Source organism: Myxocyprinus asiaticus, chromosome 23 (genome assembly GCF_019703515.2).
Source record: "Myxocyprinus asiaticus isolate MX2 ecotype Aquarium Trade chromosome 23, UBuf_Myxa_2, whole genome shotgun sequence".
NCBI lineage: Eukaryota > Metazoa > Chordata > Actinopteri > Cypriniformes > Catostomidae > Myxocyprinus > Myxocyprinus asiaticus.
This window is the reverse complement of record NC_059366.1, coordinates 43,090,914-43,110,305: the sequence shown is the minus strand read 5'-3', so window position 1 is coordinate 43,110,305 and position 19,392 is coordinate 43,090,914. Positions and strand designations below refer to the sequence as shown.

Below are 19,392 nucleotides of genomic sequence, written 5' to 3'. Positions count from 1 at the left end.
GACAGACAGACAGACAGACAGACAGACAGACAGACAAACCAATGGACAAACAGACGGACGGACGAACAGATGGATGGATGGATGAATGGATGGCTACAGCAGCGATAGATAGATAGATAGACAGACAGACAGACAGACCAATGGACAAACGGATGGACAGATGGACAGATGGATGGATGAATGGATGGATACAGCAGTGATAGATAGGTAGATAGATAGATAGATAGATAGATAGACAGACAGACAGATGGACGGACAAAGGGATGGACAACAGAGAGATACACACACACAGACAGACAGACAGACCAATGGACAAACGGACGGACAGATGGACAGATGGATGGATGAATGGATGGATGGATACAGCAGCGATAGATAGGTAGATAGATAGACAGACAGACAGACAGACAGACAGACAGACGGACGGACGGACGAAGGGATGGACAACAGATAGATAGATAGATAGATAGATAGATAGATAGATAGATAGATAGATAGATCTTTTAGTGCTCTTAATCCTTTATATTTTGAAAATTTATTTCCATACATCAGATTCTTCAATTGACAAGCCAAAAACAAAACAAACAAATATTTTGTCTGCCTAGATATTGTGCTACAGTGAATACAGAACAGCGTCTGACTCCAGTCCCAAGACACTCAGACTATTTGTAAACTTGATTTATTGGCATCACTTCTGTTTTCTACTCCCATCATTAATCACTTTATCCGCCAGGATCCAGCCAACACAGAAAACAGCACAGCAGATGAAATCATTAGAATGATGTCAAGGTCACGGGGTGAGTGGTCACTGTTTTTGCAGAGAAATGCATAAAATGGGACTGATCATATGGGAGTGCCTCTGTAGACACTGTACCTTTGCTCTGACAATAAAGACCGATTAACTTTTATGTTTAGTGTTCACTAACATAATATTATTCACACATCACAACCTGCATGCTTAAATGAGTATTAAAATGAGTTTTGCACAATCAGGGCTTTCTAGAGTAGGGACTGAGCCCTCTTTTGTGAGAATGTAAACATTTACAGTGTTGATACGTTAAAAGACTCTGGTTTATATCAGCATAACAACTGGCCGTATTTGTCCATTATATTGGCCCTGATGTATTTAATGCTGAGTGTGATAACATTAGCAGCGGGATTGAGTCAGGGTTAAGATGGGGCAAGACCACATTAGCTAGGAGCAAAGAAATCTTCACTTATTCATCACTATCCACTAAAATGCTCTCATAATTTACTCACCCTCATGCCATCCAAGATTTGTATGACTTTCTTTCTTCTGTTGAACACAAATGAATATTTTTCAGCTCTAAAGATCCATACAGTACAAGTGAATGGTGGCCAGAACTTTGAAGCTCCAAAAAGCACATAAAGGCAGTATAAAATGTATCCAGTGGTTTAATCCATGTCTTCTGAAGCGATATGATAAGTGTGTGTGAGAAACAGATCAATATTTAAGATATTTTTTTACTATAAATCTCCACCTTTGACCAGTAGGTTGCGATGTGAACGAAGAATGTGAATCGCTAACAACAAAAGAAGAAGAATGTAAAAGTGAAAGTATCCCTGTTCCAAATGGCATAAATGATGCCTTTGGAGGGCACTTCGAAGAGAGAACAATCATAAGCCATGCTGTAAGATCGTTCCAAACAGAATTTCCTATAAAACAAATGACTTAAAAAGTGAGTTTCTGGATGTTATTTTTGCGTTCCACACCTTTCAGCCCTCAATAGCTTCCACAGTGAATGGTTAAGTCTTCGAAGGGAACAGGGCATAGGGATTATCACTTCTGAACAAAACCCACCCTAAAAGTGGAGATTTATATTAAAAAAGGACTTAAATAGACAGATGGACAGACAGACAGACAGATAGATAGATAGATAGATAGATAGATAGATAGATAGATAGATAGATAGACAGACAGATGAAAGGATGTACAACAGACAGACAGACAGACGGACAGACAGACAGATTAGACAGATAGACAGACAGACAGACGGACAGACAGACAGATTAGACAGATAGACAGACAGATAGATAGACGGACGGACGGACAAAAGGATGTACAACAGACAGACAGACAGACAGACAGACAGATAGATAGATAGATAGATAGATAGATAGATAGATAGATAGACAGACAGACAGACAGACAGACAGACAGATAGACGGACGGACGGACGAAAGGATGTACAACAGACAGACAGATAGATAGATAGATAGATAGATAGATAGATAGATAGATAGATAGATAGATAGATAGATAGATAGATAGAGAGACAGACTGATAGATAGATAGACAGACAGACAGATAGACAGACAGACAGATAGATAGATAGACAGAGAGACGGACGGACGGACGAAAGGATGTACAACAGACAGATAGATAGATAGATAGATAGATAGATAGATAGATAGATAGATAGATAGATAGACAGAGAGACAGACAGATAGATAGATAGACAGACAGACAGACAGATAGACAGACAGACAGATAGATAGATAGACAGACAGATAGATAGATAGACAGATAGACGTACGTACGGACGAACGAAAGGATGTACAACAGACAGAATAGATAGACAGACAGATAGATAGACAGACAGACAGACAGACAGACAGACAGACAGACAGACAGACAGACAGACGGACGGACGGGCGGACGGACAGACAGATTAGACAGACGGACGGACGAAGGGATGTTCAACAGACAGACAGACAGACAGACAGACAGATAGATAGATAGATAGATAGATAGATAGATAGATAGATAGATAGATAGATAGATAGATAGATAGATAGATAGATAGATGTTCTCCTATACGACTCAAAACTTCTTTAACCAAAAAGTGCATCCATGCCAATAAATAACCACACAATGAATCACCAGCAATGACACAAAACATTTTGTGCAACCTCAAACTTAATTTTACCAGTGTGTGTGCATGAACCGAGCATGCAGCCGACCAATGACGAACACATCCATCCCTATGGGACTTTCTTCGTGACGTATTAACGCATATCAAATCTGATTGTCCTCTTGTCTGATGGAAAGTATTCAGACATATAAAACGAGGCGAGGGGTGAGGCTATTCAAAGAGACGCAAGACCGGCCAAAGGAACTTAAAACATCACCTGGTAACTTTGGGAGATTTGACTGGAAGTGTTTCAGGACCACGGTCAGCGGCACGGATCACATCTCTATAGCACATGTAAGTTTCAGCAAATGTATTTACTAAAAAGAAAATTTACTATAGTCTCTTTTTAATTATATGCATATAGCATTTATAACATATAGTCATATATACATAACGATTACATTCATACTGTATTTCCAATTCTTTTGATAAAGTTATTATTTGAATAAAAATGTATTATAATAAAACGTCACTACATTATAACTAAATAGTACAGAATTGTCTCTGAACAATCAATGTAATGTTAAAATGTTGTTTAAAGCAATGCAAAAACTCTTTAATTAATGAAATAGAAACGTCTTCTATAAAGAAGCTCCAATAGTTGTAATGCATTTGACATTTTTTGAATGCACAAATATAATTCTTGTGTTTTGCAAATGCATTCAAATATTAATAATATTGCATTCAGGTTTTTAAAATGCATTTATGTAGTATCAATATTCAGTGTGAAATAACACCTGTATCCATGCACATGCACAGGTTTAAAGCAATGCGCGCGAGGAACGGCTCTCAGCTTCTGCTCGTGATAACCCTCTGCAGTGTTTTATATGCCCGGACCTTAAGTTTACCCTACGCCTCCATGAGGTAAGAACTCTATTCTGTTTAAAACACAAGAAAAAGACAAACTATTTTACATTTTCGTGATGTTTTAAAGCTACTTTATATGACGGAATATGAGCGCGTGTCAGTCCCGCATTTGAGATGCGCGCGAGCTCAGGTGACTCGCTGTTGAGAAAGATGGAATAAAAACGACAAAACATTAATAGAGAAAAAAAGGACAGAAAGTTCATTGTAGACGATTGGATTGAAAAGTTACCACGCTGTTTTGAACTCTAAAACTAAGTATGGAAAATCGTCAATTCATACATAAATCCTTTTTTGAAAGCAGCCAAATATCTTCTGTTAAAGCATTTTGAATCATCTCAATTTCAAGTTTGCTTAAGTTATTTTAAAACACTTCCATGTACTTTATTGATGCAAGCCCTAAAAAAAAAAAAAAACAATGTTTACTATGGTGATCATAGTTCCCGCCAAAATTACTTTGTTACTGTAAAATGATAATAAATAGAATTGGAATGTCTTTCAAAAGCTCTCAACATCCTTCTGTCATTTTTCTTAAACAGTTGTGGCAAAGACAGAGTTAACACAGTTTTATTGTGGAATTTACTGTAGTTACTTTTGTATGTTGTTTAAAACTGTGGTTGTCATGGTGTATGTTTGTGCGAAAATTGTAGTTAGTCACAGCAGTTGTAAAAAAGCTGTTTCTGGTTCAATGTGCAGAGATACAAGACACGCAGATGGTCTCTTCACAAGCGGATACAGTAAACTTCTAGGACAGTTATCTGCCAGACGGTACCTGGAGTCATTGATCGGGAAGCGAGTCAGGTACATCATCCCTTTCTGCAATGAACATGTTAGAGGAGAAATCTATAACATGATGATGGTCCTGCAGAAAAAACAAAAACAAAAAAACAACAGCCTAAGATGGTTTGCTAAGCTGGTTCAGCTGGTTTAGGTCTCCCAGACTGACCAGCTGAAAAATACCCCAAACCTCAAACCAAAAATCATCAAACCAGACCAACTTGACCAGTGGAAATCAGCTTGGTGGCCAGCCAAGATCAGCAAACTATTTCAAGATATTGTAAGCTGTTTAATTTAGCAGCACAGGGAGAAAACAGAACATGTCACGCTTGGGAGAGATTCGATAAGGCATTATGAATAAACATTGGTGCATTTAGACAGGTATGTTGCTGTATTACAGTAAATAAATGCATACTATTTTGATGAATGAATCTTATAGTATATTAATTAAGATCGTTAGCATTTATAATCAGTCTATAAGTCTAGCATTCCGAATACTATTTGCATAATGGTTTATATATATCCTTGCAAATTCTGATCAATCCCAAAATTATCATAGAATTGCATATTACTTGAAAAATTGCTATGTTATTGCAAACTATACCTTGCAATAACCTGCATTGTTAGTCACTTTGAATAAAAGCATCTGCCATATGAGAAAACATTTAGTTGGTGATCTCGGTTAACAATTATGAATCAAAGAAAGAACTGCTCATTGTTACTTGTGTCTTCAGAATGAAATGCATATCTGACACGTTTCCTTATATGATTTTAGTGATGATCTGATGGAAGACCAGGCGCCAACGAAGCGTCATTCAGACGCAATATTCACAGACAACTACAGTCGCTTTCGCAAGCAGATGGCGGTGAAGAAATATCTCAACTCCGTTCTCACGGGAAAGAGAAGGTATAGCCACATTGTTCATTAATAAGTCACACATGCTGCCAATATACTGAAATATTCTCAGAACATCTGTCGTCTTATAAAAGGACACGTTCGCTGTGTGTAATGTTCAGCTTTTTGTCTTTCAGTCAAGAAGAACCACCCAGCGTGCAGGAAGAATCGACTGGCGGAGAGACCTCGTTTCGGGAGAGCTATGATGACGTCACTGTAGACCAACTTATGAATCACATACCACTGGTAAGTTGGATGGAGATGACTGTCTACTTCAATTAAAAAGCAAGGCTGAAGTAGAACAGTGTGCATGGCTTTGTACTAATAACAGTTAGCTCTGTTCATTTATACATTGTAATCTTTTCTCTTCTAGCATCTCTGAGGGTGGTTTGGCGGCACGAAAACACAACTATCCGTGGCCATCATAGGTTTTCCATTTACACAGTAGCCTAGGACATCAGCATAAAACTAAAACAATGTGTCGACCAAAAAAAAATGTTACCTATGACGTAAATGTTTGCACTGTACATAGAAAATAAACTTTGATGAGAGCTGTTAGATTGAAAATGTACATAGTGTGATTTGGCCTTGGAAAAGACACTTTCGCTATGACATGTTTCTTGTAAATTGTAGATCAATAAATGCATTGAAACAAGTCCTGGACTGGTACAGTAAGAGAACCGCATGTTCGGACCCGAAGACTGACAATATGATGTAACATTATCTCCGTGCATTTTGTAAATTGAATTATTTTGTAACAACATTGATGTTGCTTCTATGTTAATTCTAAATCTAAAGGGACCATTTGGGCTGGGAAGGACCGGGGCATTGGAAATCTTTATTTTTGCCATTCAAAGTATAATAAAAGTTTGAAGAGCCATACAATTCTTGACTGCACTCAATTTCAATGTCACTCTTGATCCAGCACAAACAAGAGGCACTAAGTGATTTGCACATTTATAACATTGCAGCTGCAACAGAAACACATTTTAACCAGAACTGATACTATATGATATATAGTTACTTTACAGTTTCCCATCTTCCACCCATTTTCTTTGGTTCCACAGTGACGACTGCGCCAAGAGGTCACATGTTGTTGGCCATTACTTTGAGTAATGCTCAAACTGTCTCAATTATATTTCCATGACTTATGACTGCCGGTTGTTTTTCATCTCAGAAAATACAGATAAATTGGACCTAAGAAGCAGAGGTGCAGAGTAAGATAAAAGTGAAACTTAATAAAGGCTGTGCTGTTCTCACTTTGTTGAAGCATACGGGAAATATATAGAAGGACATTGTGAGTAATGGTGTTCAAAGTGAGTGTTATAGGATGGTGCATAAAGTAAAATGCAATCCAAATACTGACGGTGTGTTTTCATTTGAGAATTTATTTCCGCACCATATTTGAAATTTGTCAACTAAATCAAACATAAAAAGGTGTGTGATTCAATCCATGCGCAAATTCATTCCTCTAATGTTAACAGACTCATTTTGCAAGCATTAGAACCTTGTTTGAGAACTTCTGAAGGAAATGGTCATTGGCATTCATTAGCTGGCATGTGACTCAGCGTATTGACGACGTGTAGAGCAGCCCTGGAAATTTGAATCATAAATGTCAGAGGATATGGAATGCCAGAGAAGGCGTTATATAAGACAAGACTGACTGTAAGATGGGATTCTGGCTGCCAAAATTAGGCTTGTCTGTCAAATTACATTTATTGTGAGTCGTTTGGCCTGGAAAATCTCTTTGGTTCACACAAATAACCCATAACTGATATTAATATCTGAAAAGAGACTGCATGTTGACTGGTAAAGAATTGCTGACAGTAGGAATATTATTTAGGTTAGGGTTTTATTAAACGGGGATAAATAAAGACACTGCTAATACTGGAATGGAGCGACACTGCATAAAATGGCTGTTAGAAAATAGGAAATGTTAAACTTGGTGCGGCTTATTATTATATCAGCTGATCACTCAGTATGATCTGATAGGTTTGAGATCAATTTAACCAAGCATGTCTTATGCTGATATTCACTTAACCATAATTGGGTGATTCTCCCAAAGCCTGTCAAGAAAATGTCCTGGATGCATTTTACTTTAATATTTTATTTTAAATTATATTTTGCATATACAAAATGAAGCATATTTTAAGAGCTATTAAGATTTTTTACACTGTGACCTTATTGTCATGCACATTTTACCCCCAAATCTCATTACCGTAACTTGAAAAAATAATTTACTATTTAAATTGAAAAGTATTTATACATCATAATGGTACTCCCTTGGTACTGCCTTTCATTCTCATTGATATTAATTAAAAAACCATACACTTTCATATTATACAGTAACAAATGATTTCTGAGTTAAGGGGACAATAATCATTGAAAACAAAGTAAACAGTAAAAGTAAAAAGTCTGGATGTGTTACAGCTATCAGAATTGGGGGGCAAAATGTGCTCTGACATAATGTCACAATGCAAAAAAATGTTAATGGTATATGTATAATATAATGGCATAATATAATTTCCTAATTGTTTTGAATTGATTTGGGGTTAAATATTACCAAGATATTTTCTAGACAGGTTTTGTGAGAATGACCCAATTACTGTATGTCACCACTTTTGGTCAAAACTTTGTCCAAACATATACATTATATACTTTATTTAGATGTCCAATATTCTCTGAAAGTAAGTTGTAATAGAAATGTTGCTTCCCATGTAAATGTATCTTGTTTTAAGGTTAGATAGTAAAGACATTTTTATAAAAAATCCAATATAAAGATATGATTAAGAATAGAGTTTTAGCCCTTTTGGGGGGGGGGGGGTTTCCTTGTGCCCCTCCTGAAACTTCTGACACCCCCCAGACCAACGTGATGACAAAAGAAGATCAAGGGGCACCAACCCAAGTGAAATTAAAAAAGGAGGAGCACCCCCTTATTCTTTTAATGCATCATGTGTCATTTTGGCCTGTCATATTTAATGCCAGTTGCACATCTTCGAAGAAATGTCAGAAATCATCCAGAATAGAAAAATAGCAAACAATAAAGTAAGAACGAAGAAAGCACTGAATACTTTGTGTTTGGTCTTCATTTGTCATATTGAATTTGTATCGTTACAGCACTAAGGGCTGAACGGAGAGGATGTGCAAAAACTGAGATGACTAATCAAAAATCACTCATGCACCAAAAATAGTATTTGCAGGATGTACTATAAAAACTACTGCTTATTATTAGTTTAAACCACATACAGGATGAAATTAGTAAAAACGAGAATACATTTCATACATGTTCATAAATGGATTATCTAAAGCCACATGATTACTGTTCATTTTTGTAACTACTAATTACAATGCAGTCACAAATATATAAAAAATATATATTTCTTATATAAATGTATATTTTCATTATATATCAGTGTATATACTGTATATATACAGTATATACACTGATCAGCCACAACATTAAAACCACCTGCCTAATATTGTGTAGGTCCCCTTGTGTCGCCAAAACAGCACCAACCTATACTTCTCCCCACAATTGTACAGAGCTGTTGTCCTGTTTACTGTAGACTTTGTCAGTTCAAACCAGTCTGGCCATTCTCTGTTGACCTCTCTCATTAACAAGGTGTTTCCATCTGCAGAACTGCCGCTCACTGGATGTTTTTTGTTTTTGGCACCATTCTGAGTAAATTCTAGAGACTGTTGTGTGTGAAAATCCCAGGAGAATCAGCAGTTACAGAAATACTCAAACCAGCCCATATGGCACCAACAATCATCCATGCGATTATCTAATCAGCCAATCGTGTGGCAGCAGTGCAGTGCATAAAATCATGCAGATACGGGTCAGGAGCTTCAGTTAATGTTCACATTAACCATCAGAATGGGGGGAAAATGTGATCTCAGTGATTTGGACCGTGGCATGAGTGTTGGTGCCAGGTGGGCTGGTTAGAACAACATTAAGGTGAATAAATAATGAACTAAACTTTTAAATTCAAATCTGAATTGAAATTCTTCATCCTGTTTGCTATCTCAATTCAAATTTAGGAATTGAATTAAAATGTAAAAGGCATTCAGCACAACCATGATTTTCAAAAAGGCAAAATATACATTTCTTGCGGTCTGATGTCATCGATTCCACGGTTCAGCAGGTATGATGTGAGAATACTGTCCTTGGTGACCATGCTTAATCTTTGTCTATTGAATTGTTGTGGTGCAAATCAAATGTGATGTGATTTGTCCAGGGCCGTATGGAGAGGGCCAGCTCATTAGATATTATTACTGGACAGCTAAATGGGCCCGCTGACCACAGAAGGTAAAAATAGATGGATAGGCTCTACACTGACCATCTCTGCTCTGATAATGGCTGCATTACCACTTACAGCAGATTGGGAACCGCTCATTCTGAGCATTAGTGTGCGTGTGTTTGTGCCTTTCTGTGCTTTGCATCACCACAGAAGTACACATTTGGAATTAGTGAGGAAGAACCTGAGCCTATTTATTTTGGTTTCATGCTAATATTACACAGGAAATAAATGTAATATTTTGGTCCGTTTCATTGCATTGAAACTCAGCATCTGTACTAGAATCAGAATTGAAATGCTGAAGGTATAGGCTACATTTATTTTACATTAATGTAGAAGTCGTACCCTACATTTCTTTTTCTTGTTGAATGTCCTTTTGCACTTGGAAATATGTCTGATTATGGAAGAAAAATGGGTCATGAACAGCATTTATATTGACTTTGAAAATGAAAAAAGTTGTCAATTTGTTTCGGTGAGAAATAGAAATAGAAATAAGTAATAGAATAAAATGTGGTTCTCCCAATGATCTCGGATCAGACACCAGCACAGCTAACAATAAATAAAATGAAGGGAAAATAAAATGTTACAGTCTGTTGCATGCAAAACAGGTTTCTGTACAAGAGTGTGACAACTCTTGTGGAAAAAAGTGCTTTGGCATGACCATGGTATCAGATAGAAACACCTGGTACTTTGCATGGCACTTGCAAAAAAAGTACCCTGCAAAGTAGCAAAAATACCATGTCCAAATAATGTTGAACTACCATGGTATTTTTGTAATGTAAGGATACTTTTTTGTAAGGAAAGTTATATTCCTATGCCATAGTATTTACTTCATACAAGCTACTTCAAAGAATATAATGGTATTGGTATGGTGCATGTACAAAAAATGTAACTGACAGTCCCAAAAAACATGGCACTACTAGAGAATTGTTTTACTTTGAAGGTATTTCTTTCTGATATTTTTTCTTATACAACCTCTCTCTCACACACACACACACACACACACACACGTGTGTGTGTGTGTGCGTGTGTGTGTTTGTGGGCAGGTTTAAGTGGTTTACAAGGACATTTTTTAGGCTACAAACTGGTAATTACAAGGGTATTATGCTATAAATGTGGTTTATGAGGACATTTCTAGTGTCCCCATAATTCAAATCGCTTAAAAAACATACTAAAGATGTTTTTTTGAAAATGTAAAAATGCAGAAAGTTTTTTGTGAGAGTTAGGTTGAGGGGTAGGGTTAGGTTTAGGGGATAGAATCTATAGTTTGTACAGTATAAAAATTATTATGTGTATGGAGAGTCCTCATAATGATAGCTGCACCAACATGTGTGTGTGTGTGTGTGTGTGTGTGTGTGTGTGTGTGTGTGTGTGGGTGGGTGGGTTTAGGTGTGTGTGTGTGTGTATGTGTGTGTGGGTTTAGGTGTGTGTGTGTCTGTGTGTGTGTGTGTGTGTGTGTGTGTGTGGGTGGGTGGGTTTAGGTGTGTGTGTGTGTGTATGTGTGTGTGGGTTTAGGTGTGTGTGTGTCTGTGTGTGTGTGTGTGTGTGTGTGTGTGTGTGTGTGGGTGGGTGGGTTTAGGTGTGTGTGCGTGTGTGTGTGTGTGTGTGTGGGTGGGTGGGTTTAGGTGTGTGTGCGTGTGTGGATGGGTATAGGTGTGTGTGTGTGTGTGTGTGTGTGTGTGTGTGGGTGGGTGGGTTTAAGTGTGTGTGTGTGTGGGTGGGTGGGTTTAAGTGTGTGTGTGTGGGTGGGTGGGTTTTAGGTGTGTGTGTGTGGGTGGGTGGGTTTAGGTGTGTGTGTGAGTGTGTGTGTGTGTGTGTGTGTGTGTGTGTGTGTGTGTGTGGGGGTGGGTGGGTGGGTTTAGGTGTGTGTGTGGGTGGGTGGGTGGGTGGGTTTAGGTGTGTGTGTGTGTGTGTGTGTGTGTGTGTGTGTGAGAGAGAGAGAGAGAGAGAGAGAGAGAGAGGTTGTATAAGAAAAAATATCAGAAAGAAATACCTTCAAAGTAAACAAATTCTCTTGTAGTGCCATGTTTTTGTTTTTGGGACTGTTAGGGTAGGTTTTTGTCAGTTACATTTTTTGTATGATATTTTATATAATTTCATTTCAGTTCATTGGCTGACTGTAACAAATGAAGCTTGGCTTGAGGCCGCGGCCCTGCTCCAGGTCAAGAGCTGATTGCAGGATCTTACCGAGAAGGATTGTCAGATGTTTGCTCATCTATTTTATTTACTGTCTACATTCATTTCTCTGACCAGAAACTCATTTCATCTTGTTTCATTTCAAACCAAATTTTTGGTTTGATTCAACCGTCTTTTAGTAAATAGTCATAACTGATTTGACACAGTTTGCATTGATAATTGCATTTCTGCATCTTGGATACATACTCTTGTCTGTCTGTGCAGGTAATTTGCTTTTTTGTTTTCAATGCACGTCTATTTCAGGTGCTTAAAAACATTCTAACACTTTCCTGGAGATTATTAACACTTTTCAAAAGCCCACATTGTAAAAATTATTTTTAAGTTTACAGAAAAAAACAAAACAAAAAAACCTGGTAGCTGTGGTTGCCAGAAATGTCAGAAATAATAATAAATATTACAGTTATAATATTTCGGACATCACAAAGCATTTTACATTTCATAATCATAAATAGGTCTACATTTTACCTTAAAATATTATTTTATTAATAAAATGCACATTAACACCATAAATTATACGAAAATGTATTATTTTTACTTATAAAACATGTTTCCAATATTTTACAGTAAAATTACATTTCTTGTCACATTGACTAATTTTCTGATAATTACTACATTATTAATTTTACAGTGCATACACTTTTATGGCATTTTTAAACTCTTCCAGCTATACCAGCTGGATCTCATTAAACAATTATATTCCCAAACCTACAGATGAAATGGTCAATATGTTTCCCTTCAAGCCATAGAAACCATGAATTACTAAATAAACATGCTTAGAATTCTGAACGTCCTAACTATTTGCATGTGACAGGTTAAATGGGAACACTCATATGGACGTGCGTAACATTCCAAAAGGGCCGACTGGATAAACAGAGATTTCATGCTGGATTTCCTTGAAAATGTAAATTCCACGAGGGAGCATGAACCTTAGACAGAAACAAAGGTCAGCTGACGGTCTCTCTGGCTTTAAACTCAGTGTGAGTATGTGTGTTTGTGTAACCTAAAATATATTACAACTATTGTAATATATATATATATATATATATATATATATATATATATATATATATATGTGTGTGTGTGTGTGTGTGTGTGTGTGTGTGTGTGTGTGTGTGTGTGTGTGTGTGTGTGTTTGTGTGTGTATATATATATATACACTGGCAGCCAAACGTTTGGAATAATGTACAGATTTTGCTCTTATGGAAAGACATTGGTACTTTTATTCACCAAAGTGGCATTCAGCTGATCACAATGTATAGTCAGGACATTAATAACGTGAAAAATTACTATTACAATTTGAAAAACAAAATGTTCAGAACTTCTTAAACTACTTCAAAGAGTTCTCATCAAAAAATCCTCCACGTGCAGCAATGAAAGCTTTGCAGATCCTTGTTATTCTAGCTGTCAGTTTGTCCAGATACTCAGGTGACATTTCACCCCACACTTCCTGTAGCACTTGCCATAGATGTGTCTGTCTTGTCGGGCACTTCTCACGCACCTTACAGTCTAGCTGATCCCACAAAAGCTCAATGGAGTTAAGATCCATAACACTCTTTTCCAATTATCTGTTGTCCAGTGTCTGTGTTTCTTTGCCCACTCCAACCTTTTCTTTTTGTTTTTCTGTCTCAAAAGTGGCTTTTTCTTTACAATTCTTCCCATAAGGCCTGCACCCCTGAGTCTTCTCTTTACTGTTGTACATGAAACTGGTGTTGAGCGGGTAGAATTCAATGAAGCTGTCAGCTGAGGACATGTGAGATGTCTATTTCTCAAACTAGAGACTCTGATGTACTTATCCTCTTGTTTAGTTGTACATCTGGTCTTCCACATCTCTTTCTGTCCTTGTTAGAGTCAGTTGTTCTTTGTCTTTGAAGACCGTAGTGTACACCTTTGTATGAAATCAGTTTTTTGGCAATTTCAATCATTGTATAGCCTTCATTCCTCAAAACAATGATTGACTGATGAGTTTCTAGAGAAAGCTGTTTCTTTTTTACCATTTTTGACCTAATATTGACCTTAAGACATGCCAGTCTATTGCATACTGTGGCAACTCAAAAACAAACACAAAGACAATGTTAAGCTTCATTTAACAAACCAAATATCTTTCAACTGTGTTTGATATAATGGCAAGTGATTTTCTAGTACCAAATGAGCAATTTAGCATGATTACTCAAGGATAAGGTGTTGGAGTGATGGCTGCTGTCTAGATTTGATCAAAAATGACTTTTTCCAAATAGTGATGGTGCTGTTTTTTTACACCAGTAACGTCCTGACTATACTTTGTGATCAGTTGAATGCCACTTTGGTGAAATAAAATACCAATTTCCTTCCGAAACAGCAAAATCTGTACATTATTCCAAACTTTTGGCCGCCAGTCTATATATAAAACCTCATGATGAAACCATGGAACATGTCCAGAAACATGGTACTACCAATGTATTTATTTATTTGCATTTATATTTTTGTATACTCAAAAAATTATTTAGCCTATTTTTAAGGTTTAAGCATTTACATTTTATTTTATTAAAGATTATTCAATTAATTTTGATGGAATTTTGTTATAATTCTTTTTATTTATTTTTTTTTTTTTAGTGACTGTGAGGACACCTTTTTAAAAGAAGTGATATACATGTACATGGTAGCCCAAGGTACATCAAAGAATACCATGAAACTGCTATGGTACTTGTCCATAAAACATAACATAAAACAAAAAAAAAAACTCAAAGTACCAAAAATATTATGGTACATACATGTCCAAAAAAACATGGTACTACCATGATACATCTCCAAAAACATAGCATCACCATGGTATTTGTGTACTGTGATGATACTTTTATCAAATGAAAAAAAAAAACTTGTTAGTACCATGTTTTGATTTTTGTTTTGTTTTTTAAACAGTGAAGGTATTTTTTGTTTTTTGGTAAGGGAAAAATTGTGATTGTCCCATGGTATATATCCATGGTATATATTTTACTGTAAAGGGTTTTTTAAGGAAAAAAATATGGTACTACCATGGTATTTTTGCACTGCAAGGGTACTTTGGTGTATGGGATGACCAGTGTTGGGGAGTAACGAAATACATGTAGCGGGATTACGTATTTAAAATACTAAATATAAGTAACTGTATTCCACTACAGTTACAATTTAAATCATTGGTAATTAGAATACAGTTACATTCAAAAAGTATTTTGATTACTGAAGAGATTACTTTGCATTTTATTGTCATTTGTTTCATTTAATATTTAGTCCTTTCAGATGGAAAACATTTCTACATATAAATGATGTGATCCAAAGTGCATTTGAACAGCGGTGAAACACTTTCTTATGATGTGTTACATTCATACGAGCAGACAGAGGAGTAAGTTTGAAGTAAGTTTGGAGCAGAAGAAATAGAAATAAAACTTGTGTAAAGTGTCAGCTTTACGCTAAGCTAAAATACTATTTCTAGCCATTTTACATGCACGTTACCAGGCACGATCATATTTTTTTATCAAGAAAATTCACGTTGGATCATAATTTCTTTTTTCTAGTAAGACCTTTGATATTAGGGCAAAAATCATATTCTTGATAATAATTTTTGTATTGTTTTCCTGTAAAAATATCTAAAAATCCTTAAAACAAGATCTATTTGATTAATCTTGTTTTAGAAACAACACTGCATAAGATATTTCGGTTTTTCAGAGAATGTATTTTTAACATGTGTATTTTGTCTTACTGTACTGGCAGAGTTTTTATAGTCAAAACAAGTGAAAAAATCTACCGGTGCTGAAGAAGTAATCCAAAGTATTTAGAATACGTTACTGACCTTGAGTAATCTAACTGAATATGTTACAAATTACATAAAAGTAACCCTCCCAATCCTGGGGATGGCATTATCATTGTTGCATATCTAAAAACCCATGGTAATACCATGTTACTCGCTTCTATTACTGGTAGCCAATCAGAATGTTTTGAACATCATACCTGTAGAAGCAGGTGAGGATTGGAGCAATGATGTCGCACATATTAAGTCTCCACATAGAAGGTTTGGAGCTAGAATTGGAGAAAGCTTCAACTCTACATGTTCTGCTAATCATTTTATGCTAATACACACATGCAATGGGGGAGGAAAGGACTGTAGCAATGGCATTTACACCTGTGGATCACAACAGCTGTTAATGTAGGACAATCATCATTTCATATGGAAAATGACTCATAACACACCTCAACATCTGTCCTGTATACCCTTCTAATGTTTTACTGCAACACCAAATCACGCTCACACTCTGGTGAACGTGATTGGCTGAGTGTGAGCTGAAGACGAGATGTAGTATATATGGCAGGATTTCCTGTCTGCTGTCCTCGGGCCAACTGGAGTTAAAGACTGTAGTCATGACAGCAGGAACCTTTAGAAGCCTGATATACAGACAGTCATATGACAGATGCCAGTCTTAAACAATAAACATCAAAGATGTGAATCCTCCTTTGTGGGGGAATTGCTTGAATGGGGCATGTGCCTATTTTGAAAGATTAAGAGCAGAAAAAGAGTAAGAGAATAATCTGGATCTTAAAAAATGCAGAGACACAAGGCTTTCTGGGTAATTTCCGTTAAGCAGTACCTTTTGAACTCTGTAACTTTTAAAAATAAATATATTTGAGTGTAATTTAAGGAAGTGGTAAAGCTAAAGTTAGCCATTCCTCAGTGAGGGACATTGAGAGTTAGCTTTCATGCTTGTATCAACTTTAAGTTAATTTTGATATTTTCCTAACCATCTTTTGATATTATTATACTAAGTTTTATAATTCTATCAGCAGAATTGAGTGTTTTAAAGAGAGACAAACCAACTAATGTCAAAAAACATCAAACCCACAGCTGATACTTACTGAGGTTTGCACTGTTGTTTTCCCATCAAAATGATGTTACTTCCTGGAGGAAGACTTCATTTCAGGGATAGTTCACCTAAAAATGAAAATTCTCTCATCATTTACACACCCTCATACGATCCCAGATGTGTATGACTTTCATCTGCAGAACACAAATGAAGATTTTTAGAAGAATATCTCATCTCTGAAGGCCCATACAATGCAAATTAATGCTGACCAAAACTTTTAATGTCCAAAAAAAGCACATAAATGCAGCATAAAAGCAATCCATATGAAGTTTCCATTGATCATTGTATAAATATTGGGGGGGGGCTATACTTGCTTGTTTTGATTATTGGAGGGGTTACCTCCCCCCATCCCCCCTGGAATCTACGCCCCTGACAATAGGCGTTCTAACATGATTTCAGTGTGATAAAATCACTTACTAACATTTACCAGAGATCATTTAGTAGAGATGGGTCACTTCTATTAAAATGAATGGCAGAAATTGGAACGCCCAACCAAGGAGCTCTGAGCGTACAATGTTCAGCGGATGTAGAAAGGAAGTCCCGCCTTAAAGTTAAAAGAGCCAATCACCTTTTAGATACAGACATCACCTGTCAATCAACTCTAAAACGCGTATGCACATTAGCAATACAAGCTGGGAAAGTTGCGTTTTTTAGCATAATCTGAGGTTAAGAATCACAATTTATGATTCTAGTATTGTCAGATTTGATTTCTGCTTTGAAATATGTTCTTTGATCATAATCTTGACCAACCCTTTTTGGAGATTTATGTTTTTCTCTATTCAAGTAAATAGGAGCTGCACTGGCATGACTGGAAATAGCCTCCCGAGAGCGTTCCAAAGATGGCCGACAGTGGACTGACTTGCTAGAAAGACTTTGTCTTTACTGAATTAAGTTATATACAATTTTACAACTCCGTTGCCATGATGACATAATGGCGTAAACCTTAAAATGACCATGAAAATGGCGAAATTATACACAAATTTAACAGAAGAATGAAATTATAAGCTTCACATTTCTGCCTTTAAATCCTCCAAAAATTGGCCCCATTCACTTCCATTGTAAGTGCCTCACTGTAACCTCGATGTTTTTCTTCTTCCTTTTAAAGGAGGGACAATTATTTTTGTGGTAATCAAGACTATGCCACAAATTCTGTCAATTAAGCTTAACTTGCATTGATTCTGGAATATTCCTTTAACTGTTGGGTGTTTATGTCTGATGAGCAACATAGCAACTTAGCACATTAAAATGGAAAATGCAGTTACATGTTTGTGTTTATCTGTATTTTATGACTTCAGATATGGCTCATCCAGAAATTACATTCAGAACTGTCCATTTTGTATGACAAATTTCACAATAATGCATTTCTTTAGTGCCCATAACCTACATAGCTTTTCAAAATACTCACATATCTATCAAATATTCATCAATGTGTGTACAAAATACTGAGAATATTTTGTTCACATTAAAATATCACATGCACACTCACAATCAGAAAGGTTTGCATGCAATGTAAAAGGTTAATCACAGCAAATATCTCTCAATAGACAAATTAGATTTCTATGCCCAAGCAGAATGACTCATAATAAGGGACATTTTGTGTGTGTGCATGTGTGTTTTGGACAAGGCGTGTAAACACCTGTTTTGCTCTGAATATCCTCGAATGATTTGGAGCTTCAATTGTAGTGGCCGTGCTTTAATAAATCAAATGAAAGTACACGGCCCCAGAGCTTTCGTTGTCCTGAAAGGTCAGTCCTGAGATTAATTATACTGCACGAATGGCCTTAATGATGGAATATTTTTCAACTCTACTTGTACTATCCCAATCCTAATTCACTCCAAATTTGTCCTTTTCAATTGTATAGTGTACTTTATTTTTCCACATGCAGCGACTGCAAACCCTATAGTGAAATAAAAGGGATCGTTTGACCAAAAGTGGACATTCTGTCATCATTTACTCACCCTCATGTTAGTCCAAATCTTTATGACTTTTAGTGAAACACAAAAGGAGATGTTTTAGGCAGTGTGTCCGCCTCAGTCACCGTTCACTTTCATTGCATCTTTTTTTTTTTTCAATGAAAGTGAATGGGGTCTGAGGCTAACGTTCTGCCAAACATCTTTTGTGTTCCGCTGAAAAAACATGAGGGTGAGTAAATGATGATAGAATTTTTTTGGTGAACTATCGCTTTAAATGTGCATGTTTACAGATAAAAGTAATGAAGAATGTGTGTTTTTGTGCTCCATTTAGCCTTTGTTCCACAGACTGGCTGCGAGTGCTGCAGGGAAGTCGCAGGAAATGACTGCATGTCAGGAGACGGCCAATCAGGACTCTAGGACAGTGACAGAATCATCAACTGCATGTTGACATTTCAGCAGGAGAGTGAAAAGTTCAAGACTAGATCTGTTTGACGTTTTGCAGTCAGTTGCAAATATGAATGAAACAAACCATCAGTGCTCAATTTTGCTAAACAAAAACACTGAAGTCAACCTGTAATCAACATAAACCCACCCTATTTACTGTCTTAATTCATATTCCTGGCCTTATTGTGCATGAATCATAA

General features: G+C 36.5%; 1 protein-coding gene across 1 annotated transcript; it reads left to right on the top strand.

The window, feature by feature from the left end:
* The first annotated feature begins 3,093 nt into the window (after positions 1–3,093).
* Positions 3,094–6,345, top strand: LOC127413567 (VIP peptides-like). Its single transcript, XM_051650810.1, has 6 exons — positions 3,094–3,230; positions 3,696–3,800; positions 4,497–4,601; positions 5,353–5,484; positions 5,610–5,718; positions 5,846–6,345. Coding segments are annotated over exons 1-6 (462 nt in total). The 5' UTR covers positions 3,094–3,228; the 3' UTR covers positions 5,855–6,345.
* Positions 6,346–19,392: the final 13,047 nt, after the last annotated feature.

Coding starts and splice junctions, on each gene's coding strand:
- LOC127413567 (XM_051650810.1), top strand. Junction 3,801..4,496: donor TTACCCTACGCCTCCATGAG/GTAAGAACTCTA, acceptor TTCAATGTGCAG/AGATACAAGACACGCAGATG. Junction 4,602..5,352: donor TTGATCGGGAAGCGAGTCAG/GTACATCATCCC, acceptor ATATGATTTTAG/TGATGATCTGATGGAAGACC.